We start from the raw sequence: 21,129 nt of genomic DNA on the forward strand, positions 1-21,129 counted from the left end.
ATAATTCTTCAATATTAACCAATTGGCATGATCGATTAGGACATCCTGGTTCAACAATGATGCGAAGAATTATAGAAAATACACATGGTCATCCATTGAAAGACCAGAAGATCTTTCAGAATAATAAGTTTCAATGTAAAGCATGTTCTCTTGGAAAACTTATTATAAGACCATCACCAGCCAAAATCCAAACTGAATCACCAATGTTTCTTGAACGTATTCAGGGTGATATTTGTGGACCAATCCATCCACCATGTGGACCATTCAGATACTTTATGGTATTGATTGATGCCTCCAGCAGATGGTCACATGTATGTTTATTGTCAACTCGAAATGTTGCATTTGCAAGATTACTTGCTCAAATAATAAAATTGAGGAATCAATTTCCCGATTATACAATCAAGAAAATTAGACTTGATAATGCTGGTGAATTTACTTCCCAGACTTTCAATGATTATTGTATGTCTATGGGAATCATTGTTGAGCATCCTGTTGCTCATGTACATACTCAAAATGGATTGGCTGAATCATTGATTAAACGTCTGCAAATGATTGCTAGACCAATGATTATGAAAACAAAGCTCCCTATTTCTATATGGGGACATGCAATTTTACATGCTGCTTCATTAATTCGCATCAGACCAAGTGCATATCATAAATACTCCCCATTGCAGCTTGCATTTGGTAAAGAACCAGACATTTCTCATCTGAGAATTTTTGGATGTATGGTGTATGTGCCTATTGCACCACCTCAACGAAAGAAAATGGGACCTCAAAGAAAGATTGGAATTTATATTGGTTATGATAGTCCATCGATCATTCGATATCTTGAACCACAGACAGGCGACGTGTTCACAGCACGTTTTGCTGATTGTCATTTTAATGAGGAAATCTTCCCAATGTTAGGGGGAGAACAGAAACATACCGAAAAAGAAATTACATGGTATGTATCATCATTGTTACATCTGGATCCAAGAACAAAACAATGTGAAAAAGATGTACAGCAAATTGTGCACTTGCAAAGAATAGCAAATCAAATACCAGATGCATTTGCAGACACAAAAGGGGTAACTAAATCATATATACATGCTGCAAATGCCCCTGCTCGAATTGAAATTCCGAAGAAACAAATTGAAGATAGTCATGATGTCATTAAACGCCTGAAGCGTGGAAGGCCAGTTGGTTCCAAGGATAAAAATCCTCGAAAAAGAAAATTCATAGAGAAACACAATGATCACAAAATAGAGAATGATGTTCCTGAAGAAACACATAATGATCACAAAATAGAGAATGATGTTCCTGAAGAAACACATGATGATGAAAATGTTTTGTCAGAACCACAAACTGACGAGAATCATGAAATCTCTATCAATTATATTAATACTGGAAAAATATGGAACCGAAAAGATATAGAAGAAATTGATGATATATTTTCTTATAATGTGGCAATCGACATCATAAATGATAATGAAGATCATGAACCAAAATCTTTTGGTGAATGTAAAAATCGGCAGGATTGGATAAAATGGAAAGATGCCATCCAGGTTGAATTGGATTCGCTAAATAAACGTAATGTTTTTGGACCTATAGTCCTTACACCTGAAGGTGTAAAACCTGTTGGATACAAATGGGTTTTTATTCGAAAGCGAAATGAGAAAAATGAAATAGTAAGATATAAAGCTCGACTTGTTGCACAAGGTTTTTCTCAAAGGCCTGGAATTGATTATGAAGAAACGTATTCTCCTGTGATGGATGCAATTACGTTTCGGTATTTGATTAGCTTGGCAGTATCTGAAAATTTAGAAATGCGTCTTATGGATGTTGTTACAGCCTACTTATATGGATCACTTGATAGTAATATATATATGAAAATCCCTGAAGGATTTAAGATGCCTGAAGCACAAAGTTCAAAACCCAGAGAATGTTATTCTGTGAAATTACTAAGATCATTATATGGGTTGAAGCAATCCGGCAGAATGTGGTATAATAGGCTAAGTGATCACTTGATGAAAAAGGGATATGTAAATAATTCAATATGCCCTTGTGTTTTCATTAAGAAAACAACATCCGGATGCGTAATTATTGCTGTATATGTTGATGATTTAAACATCATTGGAACAAATAAGGAAATTCAAGAAGTTGTGTCATACTTGAAAGAAGAATTTGAAATGAAGGATCTTGGAAAAACCAAGTATTGTCTGGGTTTACAAATTGAACAAAAAGAATGTGGAATATTTGTTCACCAGACAAATTATACAGAAAAGATCCTTAAACGTTTTAATATGGACAAATCAAATCCTTTAAGTACTCCAATGGTTGTTAGATCATTAAACATAGAAAAGGATCCATTCCGTCCATGTGAAGATGATGAAGATATTCTTGGTCCAGAAGTACCATATCTAAGTGCTATCGGTGCCCTTATGTATCTTACAAATTGTACAAGGCCTGATATATCTTTTGCCGTAAATTTATTGGCAAGATTTAGCACATATCCAACAAAGAGACATTGGAACGGAATTAAACATATATTCCGTTATCTACGAGGAACGACAGACTTGGGACTTTTGTATTCAAAAGATGCTAATCCAAGTATAATTGGTTATGCCGATGCTGGATACTTATCTGATCCACACAAAGCACGTTCTCAAACTGGATATGTATTTACTCGTGGAGGCACTGCAATTTCTTGGCGTTCACAGAAACAAACACTTGTAACAACTTCATCAAATCATGCCGAGATTATTGCACTACATGAAGCAAGCCGTGAATGTGTGTGGTTAAAATCAATGACTCAACATATCCAAATCTCATGCGGATTATCATTCGACGAGAAGCCTGTGATACTATATGAAGATAATGCTGCATGTGTTGCTCAAATGAAAGAAGGATACATAAAAAGCGACAGAACTAAACATATTCCTCCTAAGTTCTTCGCATTCACCAAAGAGCTTGAGAAGAATAAATGTATTGATGTTCGTCACATTCAATCAAGTGAAAACTCATCAGATCTCTTCACAAAGGCACTTCCTACGACAATATTCAGAAAGCATATATATAATATTGGGATGCGCAATCTACGAAATCTGTGAAGAATTGTTCGTGTCAACATGAGGGGGAGTTTACATGACTACACTCTTTTTCTCTTACTATGGTTTTTATCCCAATGGGTTTTTCTTAGTAAGGTTTTTAACGAGGCAGTATAAAAACACGTAATGAAGACAATCATTATGATCATCATCACAAGGGGGAGTGTTGAAAAATAATATTTAAAATGTGTGTATTGAATATTTGAATGTTGAATATTTGAATGTTGAAAATTAGGTAAAATTAGGTGTTGGATATTGAAATTTGTGTGTGATGATGAATGTAATGATGTAATTTATTTTTGGATTATTTGTAAAAATTTTATATAAATAGATATCTCATTTGTGAAGAAAATCACAATTGAGTTGAGAGAAAAATATTATAAAGTGTGTAGTGTGATAATTTTGAGAGTTTAAAATTTTTATTTTTTATTGTAAATTTTTACTTTTTCACAACAATATTAACAACCGTGGAGTACTTTTTGGGTTGGGGCAAGTGATGTTTGAAACGAACATTAGGGTTCGTTTTCTAATTTCCCATAATTATAACCTAGAATACTCCTGAACCTACGGCTTCCCAGTTTTCTGCTGCAAATTGCTTCACTCTTGGTCGGCTTTGACAACAACATTTTCCCCGAATTTCAAAATTTGTTCAATTTTATCATCAATCTTGGATCAGTGTGCTCATGGCGATACTTTCCGATTACGAGGAAGACGACCAGAAGAAGCCGGCGACATCGGCTCCGCCAGCGAGGAAACAGTTCAACGCTGCCCTCGATCCGTCGGATCCGTTTGGGTTTTTGGAGAAGGTGTTCGAGTTCGTCGCGCGAGAGAGCGACTTGTTTAGGAGCGATTCGTTGGTGAGTGATGTGAATGCGGTGTTGAAGATGGTGAAAGATAAAGTGGAGTTGGAGGAGGAGAAGAAGAAGAAGAAGAGTAGAGAAGCGAAGGTGGAAGTAGATAGAAAAGTTGAGAAAAGTGTTAAGGAGGAGGTTCCGCCTCAGCCTTCGACGTCGACGGCTGTGAAGACGGAGGAGGTAAAGGTAGAGCAAGGAAGTGAGACTCAAGTTGAAATGGAGAAGAATGGGCTTCGAGGTATGTGCCTTTTTTTCCTCGACGTTATTGTATACTCAATCGTGTTTCTGCTACTTCATTGAGTAGAAAAAACTGTGTCGTTTACTTTGTTTTGAGATGGCTTGATGTTTTATCGTGATATTGTAGTGCTGTTTCTCTTTTTTGAAATTTTACCTGCACTTTGGGCAAGAAAAGTTGATTACTCGATGAGGATGAACTATTCTACTTGTCTGCATCGATTGTGCAAGTTCCATGTTCATCATAATTCCTTGATCCTACGCTACTTAAAATTGTTTTCAATCTTCATTCTGAAGTCATTTTTATTGTTATTTGGAATTGATGTATACATGTCTATCGTGACTTTAGACATGGGTTACATTTGCCATGGCATCATCCAAAACTGCTTTTGTGTATGGATATAGTTCTTAGGATTAATGTTATCTCTGTTTGGCATTTGCATGTTATGAGTGGAAATGGTTATTTTTATATGGAACAAAATTTATTTACGAATTCCCAACTTCTTGACACCCCATAATATGCGTGCTAAATAGAAATCTGTTTTGCTCCCGAGGATGAGGTGTCGAGCATTTAGGTGTAGAGAATTTATTAGAAGGTGCTGGATACACTTTGATATACATATTTTTACATTAAAGAGAATCATTTTATACACCTCAGGATCACGGATTTATCAACGGGAGGAGGAAACTGAACTATATATTGACTGCATATATATCCCAGGATGAAAAAATACTCATTAATAATTTCTGAGTTCTAATATGTATCTGTTGTCTTTGCACATGATTCCACAGCCATTTTGTATCTAGTTTTTATTATTTTTTATATATGTTTTAACCAGGTAATGTTTCGCAACACAATACAATTTTACCAGAGTTTGTTATTTGTTCCTGAGCAGAACTTCTAATATGTATTTGTTGTCTTTGTACATGATTCCACAACCATTTTGTATCTGGTTTTTATTATTTTTTATATATGTTTTAACCAGGTAATGTTTCGCAACACAATGCAATTTTACCACTTGCGCATTCTTTAGCTGTCACAATTCGATTCTTACATTATTTATTGCACATACCACCTCTTTATTGGTGATTGTTATTTGTTCCTGAGCAGCACCTAACAAAGGGAATGGCCTCGACATGGAGAAATACACTTGGGGTCAATCTTTGCAGGAGGTTAACATTAATGTTCCTGTACCTCCTGGAACAAAGTCAAGATTCATTACTTGCGAAATAAAGAAAAAATATCTTAAAGTTGGGCTCAAAGGTCAACCGCCGGTGGTTGAAGTAAGTGTGTCTTGCTGTTCTGTAATTCACATTTACCCTCTTCGCTGCTCATTGCTTAAGTGTTCTTTTGAGCTTTATTAATTTGCAGGGAGAGCTTTTTCAGTCTGTCAAGGTTGATGACTGCTTCTGGAGTTTAGGTAGGTAAAATTGATACGGTTATATATTTATTTGCATCTTGTATAAATTATTAATACACTTATATATCTATTTGCATCTTGTATAATTGTATTGTATTGTGTTGAATTTTATGAAGCTCATTTATGCATAAACATTGTTTAATTACATATATTAATACACTGTCTAGGCGGTCACTCACCGCCCTGCCACCACGTACTGCCATTTACAACACTGATTTATTTATCTTCATATTAATCTATGGAAAAGTTTACCATATGTCTGCTGATTTTTTGAAAATTTTAGCATTTATTGAAACCCAGTCGCTAGTAGCCAATAATCATTCAACTTCTTGCAGAGGACCAGAAATCCATCTCCATTCTCTTAACAAAGCAAAACCAGATGGAATGGTGGAAGTACTTGGTGAAGGGAGAACCTGAGATTGATACCCAGAAAGTTGAACCTGAGAACAGCAAATTGTCTGATCTTGATCCTGAAACACGGTCCACTGTCGAAAAAATGATGGTAGACGTTTACTGACTTTGTTATGTGTTTTACATCTGCTTTAATGGTCATAAAATCGAAGGCCTCGTTTGTCATTTGACCATTTTAGGAGTTTTTATCCACAGTACCAATGTGCATGTCACCTCATCTTTCCATCGTCTTTATTGCTTCATATAATGTTGTTAACTCTTGACCTATTCTTGTCAGTTCGACCAACGACAGAAGCAAATGGGCCTTCCCTCAAGTGATGAAATGCAAAAACAAGAGATAATGAAGAAGTTCATGGCTGAGGTGATAACAAACTAATCTTCTACGCTAACATCGATCTTTTTCTTTAAAAAACTTATCGCATTTGCTGATGGGTAGTTCTTGATTTGCAGCATCCAGAAATGGATTTCTCAAAGGCCAAGTTTAGCTAAGTCTAGTTACATCGCCAGACGTGGGTTGGTCTTGGTTGTGGCGGACTCTTCCCTCTTAATAGACCTTTATATTTCTACGTATCAAATGCGAAAAAACATGTATGTATATGATTTCATCTTTCTCAAATTCCAAGAAAGTAATGGCGTATTTTGATGGAAGTTAATGAACATGTGACCGCAAGTAAACGTCATTGCCTGAATTATTGAACAACATGGCTTGAAGCGGGGTAGTTACTGTATTAATGTGAAGAACCTTTGTGATCAGCTAGCTGGAGGCTTTTATCATGAAAAACTATGATACTGATAATATTAGTCAAGTGGATTATTGTTAGATGTGGTGTCAAGCTCCTTGTCATCCACTAGTGCTATTTTTTGTTCTATCTTCTAGAGTTACTGTTTTGTTTGCACGGCGTGAAATTCTTGATTCTGCGGTCAGCGGAGTCTGAGTTCTCTTCTCTCAAGACTTCTCGCAGATAAAGTTTTACTTGAGCTAAATCTTGTGAGCGAGCTCAATGAAAATTATCAACTAATATGTTAATTCTTATTGAGGACTTTCATTTTGAAAAAGAAATGAATGATGGTAATGAAAAAACTTGAGGTGGAGGCGACAGCTTAATTGGGTCAAATTGTATTAGCATCTACTCGAAATTGAAGGGTGGAAAAAAAAACGAGGTAAAATAAAAGGAAATATATTTAAATCCTTATATTTTTAAAATTCGGGCAATAAAAGTAATTGCAAATGGTTTTAAAAAATAAAAATAAAAATAAAAAAACAACGGTTAAATATGCTTAATGTTTTAATACACAGATAAAACCTATTAATTTTATAAAGAGGTTTTGTGGTTATTTGCTTTTTACAAGAGTTTAAAATACTACTTAGCCGAGTTGCTTGAGATGTTATAGTCAGTCTTCTTGTAGATTCAATGGGTACGTGGGTTTTTGTTTGAATTTATTTTATATACGCAATAAATATAGTGCAGGGTATAAGTTCAAATTTATTTAGATTGCAATAGGATGTAAAGATTTAAATTTGCAGGAAAATGCTGTTATGATATAGATGTAAAGATAGCTAGATAGTTATCAAGATAGATTTTCGGTTAATATAGATAGCTCATTTGATCTATTTACATATTTGTATCATGTAATTATAGTCTATAAATATGATTCTCAGTTATAAATAAAATAGTTTGGAGTCTGAACTCTCTTTTCTTTCTTCTATATTTTCTTATCAACACACATATTTTTTCGTTTGAAGTTGTTTCCTTAAAAGCACAACTTATTATTAAATATTTTATTTTATATTAAATTAATGGATGCTATTAAAGTAACACAATTTTATAATTTTATGTTGATATTCTTGAAGTAGCATAACACAATTTTTTATGGCAAAAACTTGTCTGAGACGGTCTCACGGGTCATATTTTGTGAAACGGATCTCTTATTTGGGTCATACATTAAGAAATATTACTTTTTATGCTAATAGTATTAATTTTTATTGTGAATATTGGTAAGGTTGACCCGTCTCACAGATAAAGATTCGTGAGACCGTCTCACAGATAAAGATTCGTGAGACCGTCTCACAAGAGACCTACTCATTTTTTATTGAAAATTTAATAAGATCTTAAATCTATCGATATTTTTGAAACAAATTGATTTTAAAATTGTTAATCTAGCAATATCTATAATTTAAAATATAAATGATTGTTTATACTTCTCAAGAATATTATATCTATGATTTAAGATCTAAGATATTTCAAAGTTCGTGAAGAACACTGATTTTATAAGAACAAAAATCTATCAATATTTTTTTAAAAATAATGATCTAAAATCTATAATATGATCTATCGCTATTCTTGAAGTACAATGATATGAATTTAGAATTCGTTAACCTTCCCAATAAATATTGATCTAAGATTTTATAAATAATTCCGATGAATATTGATCAAAATCTAAGATTTATTGATATCTTTGATAAATTTTGATCTAAAATATTATAATATTTATTTAAGATTTGTCAGTATTCAAAAAGAATATTTATATACGATCTAAAATATTTCAATAATCTTGAAGAATATTGTTGCGTATTTTCCGCTCCAAGCGCACGGTTGTCGAGTTTTAATATATGAGAGTAAAGTATCGTTCCCACGAAGAGTGTATTAATAAACGTATATAAGTGTTTGTAATTAAAATAGTCACGATTTTATCAAGAAGAATCAATTAACAATTTGGTCTGCTGAAAACGAATTAATTGTAAATAAACATTAATCTAATCACTGAATTGAGAAATATCAATGAGAGAAAATATCTAGAGGAGTGATTTCACTTACAGTGAGTTTGGTTCTTTATAAATATGGATTTGGAATTAGATTTGGAAGCGATTAAATTTATGACCATTAAATTGCAAGCGATTAAAAACAAAGAAACACAATTAAATCAAAATGAATTTAATCACATAAACAACCGAGTCAAATTATCGTATCAACAAAACTACGTCATCCTCTAGAATAGAAAATTTAGTTCATAACGAAATGTAAACAAAAACAAAACATGTTTGAAAGTCTAGACATCTCAACACAAGAAATAAAAAAAGGCGAATGATTAAATGGCAAATCAAAAGTGGCGTCTCTGTCCCCAAATTCGTCGTTCTTCGTCATTGCGATCCAGTCTTGCGCTCCAATTTTTCGTCTCGTGCGTGTGCTCTTGTTCACTCGCGGTTTCCTCCCAAAAACGGCTGCCTTTCTTGTTCCCTAGGTTTTCCTTTTTATATTTTCATCCGAGCCCATGAGTTGAAAGCCCAATTCTGATTCTCGGAGCCAAGCAGCTCCGCGACGCCCGTGTCTCGATTGTGTGGTACCGCGGTGCTTGTTGGTTAGCGCATAGGCGCCTATTGTTCGGCAGTCTAGCGCTGCGGCGCTAATGGTCAGCGCCTAGGCGCTCATCTCTCGGCAATTCAGGCGTCGCGACGCTGGTGGTCAGCGCCTAGGAGCTTGTTCTGGTCTTTCAAGCCCTAGTGCTGCATCGCTTGATCCTTGGCGCTACGGCTCTTGTTCACCAACAGTTCAGGATCAAAAACACCTCTAATTGCCATAAACCATCCAATAGTTGTTTATCTCCTGCTCGACACAAAAACAACACATACCAAGCGTAATTTTGTCCAAAACTAACATAAATTAAATGGATTCTCATATAAATTAAGTGAAATTCTTGCACTTATCAAATATTTAGGATATTTGTTGTTTAAATATGATCTAATATATACCAGTATTCTTAGATAATATAGGTTAGATATCAAATTAGAATCATATATTTGTTGTTAATTATCTTGAATAAACAAGATATATTATTTATTAATAATCTAAATAAAATTAATTTGATTTATTTTCGGTTGAAAAATTTATCGAAGATCTGACAAAAGGATAAGTTTATTATGAATTTATTTGTTAATTTGTTAAATGGTTTCACCAAATTAGTTACATGAGCAAATGATTCATCAAAATCTATGTCTTCTTCCTATCTATATCCTTCAACTACGAGCCCGACTTTATAGCATACTATTGATCTACTCGCATCCATTTTATTCCTAAACACTCATTTTGTTTCAATAACATGTTGATTAGATGGTCTGGAACTAGATGTTAAACATTAATTCTCTCAAACTGATTTAGACCTTCCTGCATTGAATCTCCTAAGACCTCATCTATTTTCTCAGGTTCAAGTTGAGAGAGGCTATATACATGAACTCATCAATCATTTGATTTTTAGTTCTAGGAGGGACGGTCGGGTTATCGATGACCAGCTCGAGAGGATGGTTTTTATTCTATCAGAGTCTTGGTCCAAATATCTTTGGATCTTGTTGTTGGATCTCTGGATCTGTATTGGTATCTCCAACATTCTGCTCTTGAGGTATTTCTGGTTGGTGATCAATCATTGGCTCAATTTCTTTAGCGGCTTGATTCTGTGTAGTTTCATTATGGATGGTTGGACTTGCTTCAGGAATGATTACAGTCGTTCTTCTTAAATCTATCTCATTATCACCTCTATGATCAAGCTTAGTAGCATTTATTGTATTAATTATCATGTATGATGCTATTATTATCATGACAAATTGAGGATTTATCGAATACAATATGCACAAACTCTTGAAATGCTAGAGTTCTATAATTATAAACTATATATTCTTTACTAATAGAAGAATAACCTAGAAACATACTTGTGCTAGATTTAACATCAAAAGCGGTTAAATGTGTTTAACAGTTATTGTGAATGAAACAATTATAACCAAATATGCGGAAATATGAGATATCAGATTGATTGTTATTTTCAGATCTCATATGAGATCTTTCCATGATTCTTGTTAATCATTGATATATTTTATATATGGCATGAAATGTTCACAACTTCTGCCAAAATCTTTGAGAGATACCAGATTCATCTAACATGGTTCAAGCCGCCTTGTTGAGTGTTATGTTCTTTCTCTCAACAACTCCATTTTCACTACAAGAAAAAAGGCCTACGACAACGGTTTTTCCCCGTTGTTGTAGGCCTTTTAAAACCGTTGTTAGAAGCCCTGTGGTTACAGGGTGTGCTCAAAGACAACGGTGAAAAACCGTTGTCGTAGGTATACAAAACCGTTGTTAAAGGTCATGTGGTTAAAGAATTCGCTAAAAGACAACGGTTTTAGAGTGTTGTTGTAGTTACAATTTGCGATGGTTTTTAAACAACCGTCGCTTATTTGCGACGGAAATCATCGTTACCCGTCGCTAAAAGTAGCGACGGTCGTAATTAAAATAGTCGCTAAAGAGCGACGGTTTTATGCACCTTCGCTAAATTTAGCGACGGTATTAATTCAATATTAGCGACGGTTTTTTATGCTTTCCGTCGCTATTTTTGTCAGTAAAATAAAAAAAATTTCAGTCGAAAATATTATATTCTTGATTTTAAAAATTTTTTAAACTTTAAAAAAACGAAATTAAAATTGTGTAAGAGAGAAAAATTTTAAGTGTTGTGAAGTGGTAAAAATTTATTAATCTTTAAAGAGAAAAACGAAATGAAAATTGTGTAAGTGAGAAAAATTTTAAGTGTTGTGAAGTGGTAGAGTAGAAAATGGACTGAGAGATGGGATATTTATAGACAGTTTGCGACGGTTTTGATTAAACCGTCGTAATTAGCGACAGTTATTTTTTCAACTGTCGTCGATTTAAAATTAGCGACGCTTTTATAAGAACTGTCGCTTTAGTTAGCGAAGGTTAAATATAAACCGTCGCTAATTATAGATCGGCGACGGTTTAATAAAACTGTCGCTAAATTTAGCGACGGTTATACAAGAACCGTCGCTAAATGTAGCGACCGTTTTTGGAAAACCGTCGCTATACATCGGCGACGGTTTTAAGTAACCGTCGCTAAATGTAGCGACGGTTATACAGAAACCATCGCTAAAGTTAGCGACCGTTTTTGGAAAACCGTCGCTATATCTACATCGGCGACAGTTTTACTTTAAACCGTCGCAAATTTTAGCGACAGGTATACATAAACCGTCGCAAGATTTAAATTAGCGACGGTATAGTATAACCGTCGCTAAATTTAGCGACAGATTTTACTTAGGCCGTCGCGAAATCTAATATTGACAACAAAATTTGTAGAAAAACCAGTTGAAAGACAACAGTTTTTTACAAACCGTTGTCGTAGCTTGAAGAAAAACGCTTATACGACAACAGTTTAAAAACCGTTGTCGTAGTCCAAAAAAAAAACGCTCATAGACAACGGTTTTTAAAAATCGTTGTCGTAGACAAAAAAAAACGCTCATAGACAACGGTTTTTAAAAACCGTTGTCGTAGATATATCAAAGACAACGGTTTTAAAGAAACTGTTGTCTTTGAGCGGATTTTTTTAGGCTACGACAACGGTTTTTGTTAAAACCGTTGTTAAAAGTAAAAAAACAACGGTTTTTGTTAAAACCGTTGTCTTTGATGTGTTGTTAAATAAGATTTTTGTTGTAGTGTTTGCTGAGGTGATCTTAAAGCTGAAAACTCATGCTTGATTCCATTATCATTCATATAGTTTGAAAGTACATTCTTGGTAAACATATTTCCTCTGTCACTCCTTTCCTATCTACCACTGAAGTTCTCTCATTTTGAAATTTTTTAAGAATCTGGATAAGTTGGGCAGTGGTATGATTTTTAAAACTCTGGAAGGTAAACCTTAAAAAGTCATCAATAATCACCAAGTTTAACTTATTTCCCCCTAGGCTAATTACATGTATTGGACCAAAGAGATCCATATGAAGAAGTTCCAAATATCGAGTCGTTGAGTTGTTTCCTTTATCCTTGAATGTTGATCTGATATTTTAACCTAACTGACATGCAGAAAGAATCTTATCTTTGGTAAAATCAATGTTAGGCAACATTAATGCCAATTTCTACTTACTCAAGCTGACAGCCTGACAATAGATTTGAAATTTAAGTGATTGAATCGTTTGTTCCATAACCAATGTTTATTACCATGCAAAATAACAAAGCATGTTGGAGCATTAAGATTATCATCATTACAACTTATTTATATGTATTTTGTTCTCTTAGTCGGGTTAGCATAACCTTACAATTTGCAGATTTAATTGTGCATGTATGTTTGTGAAACTCAACCGAGTAACCATTACACATAGTTGACTAATGTTAATCATATTGTAGAAAATATTTTCAACTAGTAATACATCCTTAATAATTACCTTACTATAGATAATCTTATCGTTTCTCACAACCTTACCATTGGAATTATCACCAGATGTGACTCTTGTCTTTTGTAATCAACAGATAAAACCTTGATATTACAAGTTATGTGTTTGGAGCAACCACTATCCGAAAACCAGATTAATTCTTTGATGATTTTCTTCTTTGAAGCCTACAATCATTCAAACAAACCTTCGGTACCCAAAATCTAGTTGGGTTTTAAACCTCATCCGCACTTGAATTAGCTCTTCTGAGATTTGTAAATCACACGCTCAAAGTATTATTCGATCATTTGAAAGATCGTTTTGTACTACTCAAACACTCACTAGTGATTTCAAAGAATTTCTATCTTAGTTTGTGTAACTGTACGAATGAGTCTTTTCACACAAGTTTTATATTGTGTAGTGATGTTGTGTACTAAGAGTATCAGTACATATTTGTATAATTTCTACCGAAGGGGGAAGTAAAAAGTATTGTATTGACCAAAGTCTTCTAGTGATGCCTTCCGAAAAAAGAAGAAATGGAAACATTAAAGGATTTTAACATTTGAACATCCAAAAACAATTCTTGAATTACTTATTTTTAGCAATTTTACTTGCACTATTGTTTTTTTTATCTATTGTCTTTGTTGGAATTGTTGTTCATTCAGTTTGAGTGGACTATTTCTGCACTTTCGATTTCTAAGTACTGTACTCTGAAGTATTGAGATTTGTTCCTGACTGATTCAAAATAAAAAATTTTGTGAGTTCTTTATTCATTCCCTTTTAAATACCTCCATTTGTCCTAGCAACTTGTATCTTATTTTGTTCCTCACATTCTTTTCTTGGGGATTTTATTTTAATTGGTTTTCTTCAATTAAGTTGCACATGTTTTGAATCCTTGTCCAAAACTCTTGTTTGATTTTCAAAGTATTGTATTTATTGTAGCTAAGAATGACACAAACATTAGAAACAAGAATATGATTGTTTCGAAAGGTTCCATGTAATTTCTAATTTTAAAACGGTCATATTCACATTGCTAGATATTTTCCGCAATCGAGCCAATTTTATTGTGCTAGTTGATCGGGCAGCTTTGACCGGTTGGTTCAAGCTGGTTGGTCCAAGCTTGCTACTAAATTTTCTTAATTATAATTCTCGATTCATTAATTTATGAGAAAAGTAATAAACATATGGCTTTCCACATAATTAAAACCACTCAATTTCAAGTTAGTAAAAGATAGATATGCTCAAAATACGATACTATATGAAAGCTGAAACTTTTTCTTCATTGGGTGCAAAACCAGAAAATTTCAATGCAATTTTTCTTTATCTCAAGTGTTGATTAGACTTCAACTTGCAATTATGATTTGTATATCATTATTTTAACTTCGTAACTCATGATGATTCGTTTCATTTCAATAATATAACTGAAAGATATTACCAAAATATCAAAACTAGTTCTATAAAGCTGGTTGTTATTTCAACTACATCCAGTTGGATCTTGCAAATAATATTTTCAACTAGATGACGTCTGAATCCAACATGATTGTCTGAAATATGATTTATATAAATTTTAGTTTTTTGTTCAATCGTTTTATTTTTTTGTCGTTTTGAAAGCCGAGTAATAATATATGTTCGAAACAATCAGTTGTGTCAGATATTCAGCTAAGCTGAATTCGAGTTTCGACTTCTTGAAACTTCCAAATTATGATTTACAAACTACACACTTAATGAAATATGTTAGAAATACAATAATAAGTTGTGTTATCATCAAAATTACGATTACTAGTGTTCCATAAACCAACACAACTTTTTCTCACCAATTCAATTAATTAATGGAAAATGAATGATTGTATAAATAACATGATTAACATATCCTTTTCTGATTCATTAGAAGATCATTTATGACTTGTCCTCAAACTAATTGAGTGTGTGTTAAAAGTTTCAATTGAGAGTGTGATGCCAGTTGGGAGCAGTCAGGGAGCCACCCTTGGGCTATCCCCACCCAAATTTTACAATTGTTTTTTGGGTTTTCAGTAATTTTTTTAGTTCTCTCTTATTTTTGAGTTTTTTAGCTTTAATTTATTGATGCTAATTTGAAGAATTTTTTTAACTATGAGGAAATTTTTAAAATGGTCTTCTACAAATACCTACAATCAAATTTTACTTTTGCTCGCATTTTGCTCAAAAGGTTGAAGAACTTAATGTAAGTTGATTTTTAAAATTAGCTTTAAGTTCCAAATATATTTTTAGACTATATTTAGAATAACACACAAATATATTAAATTGAGCTAATATGATAATATAATTATGCAGTTACTACATATTTTATTATATATTTATTTAATTTATATTAATACTAAAAGTTTTATAGAATTTTATTTTTTTAGTATGAAATAGTGTATGTTTATAAAAATTGATTTTGAGAAAAATAAAGAAATGATTTTTAGAAATTGCACAAATTTTCAATGTGAATCATAGTATGTGATATTATATGATTGATAAGTGATTTGAATTTTGTGCATAATTAGTAAAATGATGTATCAAGCCTTTTGTTTTCTATTAATGTCCATATTATTCTTTGATGTTCGTCAATATCCAAATCTATGTATTTTTTTTTACTGTTGGTTTTAAAAAAATGCTGTGAACTGACTTTGGTTTTTGACCTGGATGCAATTGTACGATATGATTGTATAATTCAAAATCTTATAGTTGAGTTTTCCATTTATTAATTAGTAAAAAATTCAAGATGATTCAAATCAGAAGCAATTTTATGCTTATATATGTTGGGTTCAATTGTTAGATACATAATATATCATGATTTGTGTTGGGTTTAGTTTTTATGGGTGATATGAATATTGAGATAAGTGACTTTCTGAAAAACTCTTGTGCGTTAAGTTGGTGACATTACACCATTTGATCTGGTTGACTAAGTGAGTCGTAAAAGAGGGACGTCAAACCTGAACAAGTAATATTGTCTATGTTAGGGATATAACCTACGTTAAAAATGGTAAGACTGTTCTCAAAAGGATATGAAACAACACCAACAGTTGAGTCACGTCATTCTCGGACACATCAGCTTAACAGATCGATCCACGGACAGCCAAGTAGGTGCAACATCTTATATTCACATATCGTTTTGTATGTGTGTGCACCACATATTTAAAAATAAATAAATTATACTTTGACTAACAACTATATCTTTTGGTCTAATAATAAATATATATCTTAACAAATGTTCCTTGTTCTATGAAAAGAAAAATTGTCCTTGTCATTGAGATATTAATCACCTATTTATAATTGACTATTATTATATTAAAAAATCTAGAAAAATTAATAATTTTATAAGTCAATCGTGCGTACAAATTTCACATAATATTTTAGTGTATTTAGATTACTGCTGACTCGTAAGTTCTTCGTTTTTCTTTTAGGAAGACTCGTAGCTTCTCAACAATGACGACAACTAAAAAACATTTCTTTATTTTATTTAAAAAGGAAATAAAGAAACAAATACTTCTTTTGTAGCTTCTAAAGCAAATTAAGTATTTTTCCATGTAGAAACTTTTGTAATATGAATTTTTTTTAAAAAAAAAATTTGAAAAATGCGACATTTAATATTTCAGTTTCAGATTTATTATATAAAAAACAAACAAATTTTAAATTTTTTACTCAATTTAAAATTATATTACTTTTTTGATGCATCATTCTCAGATTCGAGACTCAATACTTAATTGTAACAAACTTTATTCTCAATTTTTTTTAAAAGATATATCCTTTTTCAAAACATATTTTAGATCAAAAAATGATTTATGATCTAAATTTTTATGTACCCTAACTTTTTTAAGACAAAAACTTGTTTGAGACGGTCTCAAAGGTCGTATTTTGTGAGACAGATCTCTTATTTGAGTCATCCATGAAAAAGTATTACTATTTATGCTAAGAGTATTACTTTTTATTGTGAATATCGGTAAGGTTGACTCATCTCACAGATAAAGATTCGTACTCTTTTCCTAAATCAAAATAATATATAATATTAAATTTTTTTTTCAAAATGACATTTAGTTGTTTTCTAAATAAATTTGAACACATCGACAATAAAAAAAATGATATTAAATAAGCTCAACAAGATGACTCTTGAGTACCATCACCACTAAAAACCAAACAAATGATTTAACTTTTTAAAACTATTTTCACCAAATTTCTGCTTTAATAATAATAATAATAATAATATAATGAAGAGAATGAGCCAGCAAGTAAAATCAAAGTTCTCCTTCAATTTTCTGCAGCGACTCTGTTTGGTGCCCATAAATAAACACATACACCTCTCCACCATTAATGCCCCATCTCTCTCAGTCTACCCATACATCTGATTTCACGCAGTGTGTGTCTTTTGGGTCTCTATTTATTTTTAGTTTTCACAGAGCGAAACAAGAAAAAAACTAGTACTGTTAAAGTGAATGTATGCAGAAACAGAGCTGATGTTCCAGCAATTTCAAGACTTCCCTCAAGAAGTACAGCAGTTTGACGAGTTTTGCTGCTCGCAAAAGCCCAATGCTTCGTTGGTAAATGATCTCCCTCCCTCCCTCCCTCTCTTTTTTCTTTTTTTTTTTTTTTTTTTTTTTTTGGAAAAAAAAAACTTCTTTTGTTTTTTGTGTGTGTGTGTGTGTGTGTGTGTGTGTTTTAATGAATGATGTTTATTTGGGGTGGGTGTTTTTGATTCGTAGTGTAATGCTTAATATCTTGTTCTGGGGAATTTTAATGGAATGTTTTTTTTTTTTTGCTTTTTTGAAGTTCAAGTTGGGTTAATTTGCAATGCACCAACTTCTTACTTCTGTTGCCTTATTGATTGATAAATCAAGGGGAGAAGTAAATGGGCATTGCAAAATTTTGTTTTTCCTTATTTATTTGGTGGTTTGATGTTACATTGAATTTCAGGGGGGATCTCCATTTCTTGGAGAAGCTTTTTGTATATTTACCTTTCTTTCTTTTTCATTTGCTAGAGGGTTTAATTTACAGTTCAATCTTTGGTGTTTGAGTTGGTTCTTACCCAACATTTCTAGAAAGTGGCGACGTGTAGTGACCTGTAATATTGTTAGTATTTCATGGTTTATATAAAATCTCAAGTAGGTGACGACAACGTCTGGTGACCAGTTACTTTGTTCACGCTTTTTGGCTTCTTTTGTCTGAATTTTCTGGAAGGCCACCTTGTTTTACAATTAAATTTTATATATGTGACCTGTACGGTTTTCTTCATGCATTTGGAACTATTTTATAGTATTTTCCATGCCCATTTGGACCACATTTTTACTGCTTTGTGTTTGTGAGCCAGCTTACCAACTTTCAAATCTTCCACTCGCTCCGTTACGGTAGAACTTCATCCATGTTCCATGATATGAAAGACCTATACTGATAAAAAAAAAATGAAAGAAAGACCTATCAGCCACACGTCCTTTGATTTATCAGTAATACAAAGATCTGTATCAAGGTATCGTGAATAGACATCTAAATCCTATAGTGGAGAATGTCACATTAAGTTTATCACAAGATTACATCTGCTTTAGTAGTGGTTCAAAATAATCTTCACCGTCTTTATCTTTTGGACCTACTAGCTGAGGTTCTAATAGAGCTGGGCTTGGAAATTTTCACTCAGGGACGGTTAAAGGTCTTTTAGCAGAAAAACTTATTATTGTTATTAGTTCAGTTGCATACAAAATTTGTAGATCTTTATCATTTAGAAGGGGTGAATGCCTTTTGTCTCCTCAATTTGATTTCCCTGGTTTCTGACGTTAAATACTGGCATTTATGTATTATTCGACTTGTGTACGTGGATCCCAGTGACTAATCTCAATAGAGTGGAACTTGTTAAAATGGATGAAGATGCGATTGCGGATTCACTTGTTTAGTTTAATTTTGATGATCAGTGTGTCCACTTCTCCAAGTTGGAAATTTTTGAACTTGTACAAAATTGTGTTTTTGATTGTTAACGTAGGATGTACAAGGCAACCTGATTCCGACATCCACTGTATCTGAATACTACCTTCAAGAAGACGGGGATCTTTTCAAGGCTCCAGATCCTGTAATCGAAGAACAAGTAATTGGAATTGATCCAGTGGCCGCTGCCATTTTTTGTGGAGAAAATGGCATCTCCCAACAACCATTGACTGAGTTAGATATCGGATCATCAATTGAGAGTGAAACCCTTCTCAATGAGGTATTCTATGAGTGCCAGAAGGATATTTTGGCTAAGGAAGGAGATGAAACACATCTATCTGAAGTCCTCAGAATCAGGAGTCCTACTGTGATGACCGATGAAAACAATAATGCGGATAAAAAATTGCTTGAAGAGATTTCGTTCCAAAAGAGTATTAGTTCAAGTTGTCTGAGTTCATTGGAAAATGTGCAAGAGGCTCCATCGAAGCCTGGTTTTCTTGATTTTCATGTTATGGATTTTGGGGATCTTAATGGGATTCGAAGATCCTTCAGCGAAGGAGACTTAAAGGTTTGAATTTGTTTATTGCTCTAATATATCTTTCTTGACATTCTTACCTATAATACATAATTCTCAACTTCCAGTTTTTCTTACGCACTTCGATTAAACCCATTTAGTTTTCAATATCTCTAGAAACTTTGAAATACCATCTAGATATCGAGGAACATCCTGTTTTGAATTCTCATCCATTAGTTTTGTGTCTAAGCCTGTTCTGCGAAACGCATGCATAGATGTTCATGCCCACTTCAACAGGACAGGGAATGGTTATCGATTCTACATTTTTATGACAGACTACCGATGATGGAAATATGAACCTGGGGAAATCTCCTCTGGGGCAACCAACAAGTACCAGCAGTTGCCCTTCCGAAGATCGCAAGGAAAAGCTCTCTAGATACAGGAGTAAGAAGTCCAGAAGAAACTTTGGCCGAAAAGTCAAGGCGAGTTCAAAACCATACTTCAACCTGAAAAGAAATTGCATTTCCAGACTATTAAGGACAACATATTTACAGAACTCATTTCTTGTTTTTTGTTTCAGTATGCTTGCAGGAAGGCTTTGGCCGACAGCCAGCCAAGAATCCGTGGACGATTTGCAAAGATTGAATAACTAGAAAAAGCAGTAAACAAAAGTAAACATTAAAGGCATGGTATAATAGATCTTAGACATGACGCGGGAAAGAAAACGAATTTGTGCCATCTTGGATGGATCTGCTTGCTAACTGCTATGTTTCTTGAATACTAGAACAACCTGTGATGTAGATCAAATGGCATAGAAAATATGTACATATTTTTATGTACAGCTGAATAAGAGAGATCTGTGTGGAGTATTATGTTAAAACTGTTTGAATACACTTGTCTTATTAATATTATAGGCTTTTAGAAGATGATAAAATGCTTCGATAATATTTCAATCGTCTGTTTATCAGAATTATTATTTGAACTTCTTTGTTTATTTTCTTCTGTATAAATTATTCCAAAAATCGAATATGAACGATCAGATGTCGATTATCAAGTACTTTTATAGTTATATATATTTCTTTGCTGTTTGCTCCTCTATTCAGTTGGTGGCAGGCTGACAGCCAACTTTTGCTAGATTCCATGAACATGCAGAGGATGAGTCAATATTCCATTGATCTTCTGATTTTTATTTTATATCAGAAGAACTATCTTCTCACTTAAAAATAAAAAAATTTAAAATTTATTAATATTTTTTTATTTAATGTAAATTATTGCCTAAGAGCATCCGCACAGTAACACCCACCACCTCATCAAAAATCGTAGGGTCCACATGACACATACACATTACATTAACACATCTATTCTCCCACATTCATTTTAACATTCACACTCATTATTTGTAGGTCCGGTTGTCCACTCATTCATCTTATTCTTACTTTAAATTAAATAAATTCAATTTCAAATTTTTTAAGAAATTTAAATTATTATT

The 21,129-nt window shown here is 33.0% G+C and overlaps 2 protein-coding genes across 2 annotated transcripts; both read left to right on the top strand.

The window, feature by feature from the left end:
- The first annotated feature begins 3,650 nt into the window (after positions 1-3,650).
- LOC140990706 (protein BOBBER 1-like) lies at positions 3,651-6,826 on the top strand. The gene is made up of 6 exons (XM_073460540.1): positions 3,651-4,178; positions 5,286-5,458; positions 5,547-5,595; positions 5,931-6,097; positions 6,284-6,367; positions 6,457-6,826. The coding sequence occupies exons 1-6, from the start codon at positions 3,770-3,772 to the stop codon at positions 6,493-6,495; spliced, it is 921 nt and encodes a 306-aa protein (XP_073316641.1). The 5' UTR covers positions 3,651-3,769; the 3' UTR covers positions 6,496-6,826.
- A 10,647-nt stretch (positions 6,827-17,473) lies between these two features.
- Positions 17,474-20,585, top strand: LOC140990290 (uncharacterized). The gene is made up of 4 exons (XM_073459901.1): positions 17,474-17,757; positions 19,185-19,694; positions 19,976-20,122; positions 20,221-20,585. Exons 1-4 carry the CDS (start codon positions 17,653-17,655, stop codon positions 20,287-20,289), a joined length of 831 nt encoding a protein of 276 aa, XP_073316002.1. The 5' UTR covers positions 17,474-17,652; the 3' UTR covers positions 20,290-20,585.
- The last annotated feature ends 544 nt before the right edge of the window (positions 20,586-21,129 follow it).

This window comes from Primulina huaijiensis, chromosome 12, assembly GCF_012295235.1.
Source record: "Primulina huaijiensis isolate GDHJ02 chromosome 12, ASM1229523v2, whole genome shotgun sequence".
Lineage (NCBI taxonomy): Eukaryota > Viridiplantae > Streptophyta > Magnoliopsida > Lamiales > Gesneriaceae > Primulina > Primulina huaijiensis.

Bases quoted from the DNA above. Each gene is read 5' to 3' on its own strand.
- LOC140990706 (XM_073460540.1), top strand. From the start codon at position 3,770: ATGGCGATACTTTCCGATTACGAGGAAGACGACCAGAAGAAGCCGGCG. The intron at 5,596-5,930 runs GTAGGTAAAATT...AACTTCTTGCAG, and splicing joins TGACTGCTTCTGGAGTTTAG to AGGACCAGAAATCCATCTCC. The intron at 6,098-6,283 runs GTAGACGTTTAC...TATTCTTGTCAG, and splicing joins CCACTGTCGAAAAAATGATG to TTCGACCAACGACAGAAGCA.
- LOC140990290 (XM_073459901.1), top strand. From the start codon at position 17,653: ATGTATGCAGAAACAGAGCTGATGTTCCAGCAATTTCAAGACTTCCCT. The intron at 17,758-19,184 runs GTAAATGATCTC...TTGTTAACGTAG, and splicing joins AAAAGCCCAATGCTTCGTTG to GATGTACAAGGCAACCTGAT. The intron at 20,123-20,220 runs GCGAGTTCAAAA...TTTTTGTTTCAG, and splicing joins ACTTTGGCCGAAAAGTCAAG to TATGCTTGCAGGAAGGCTTT.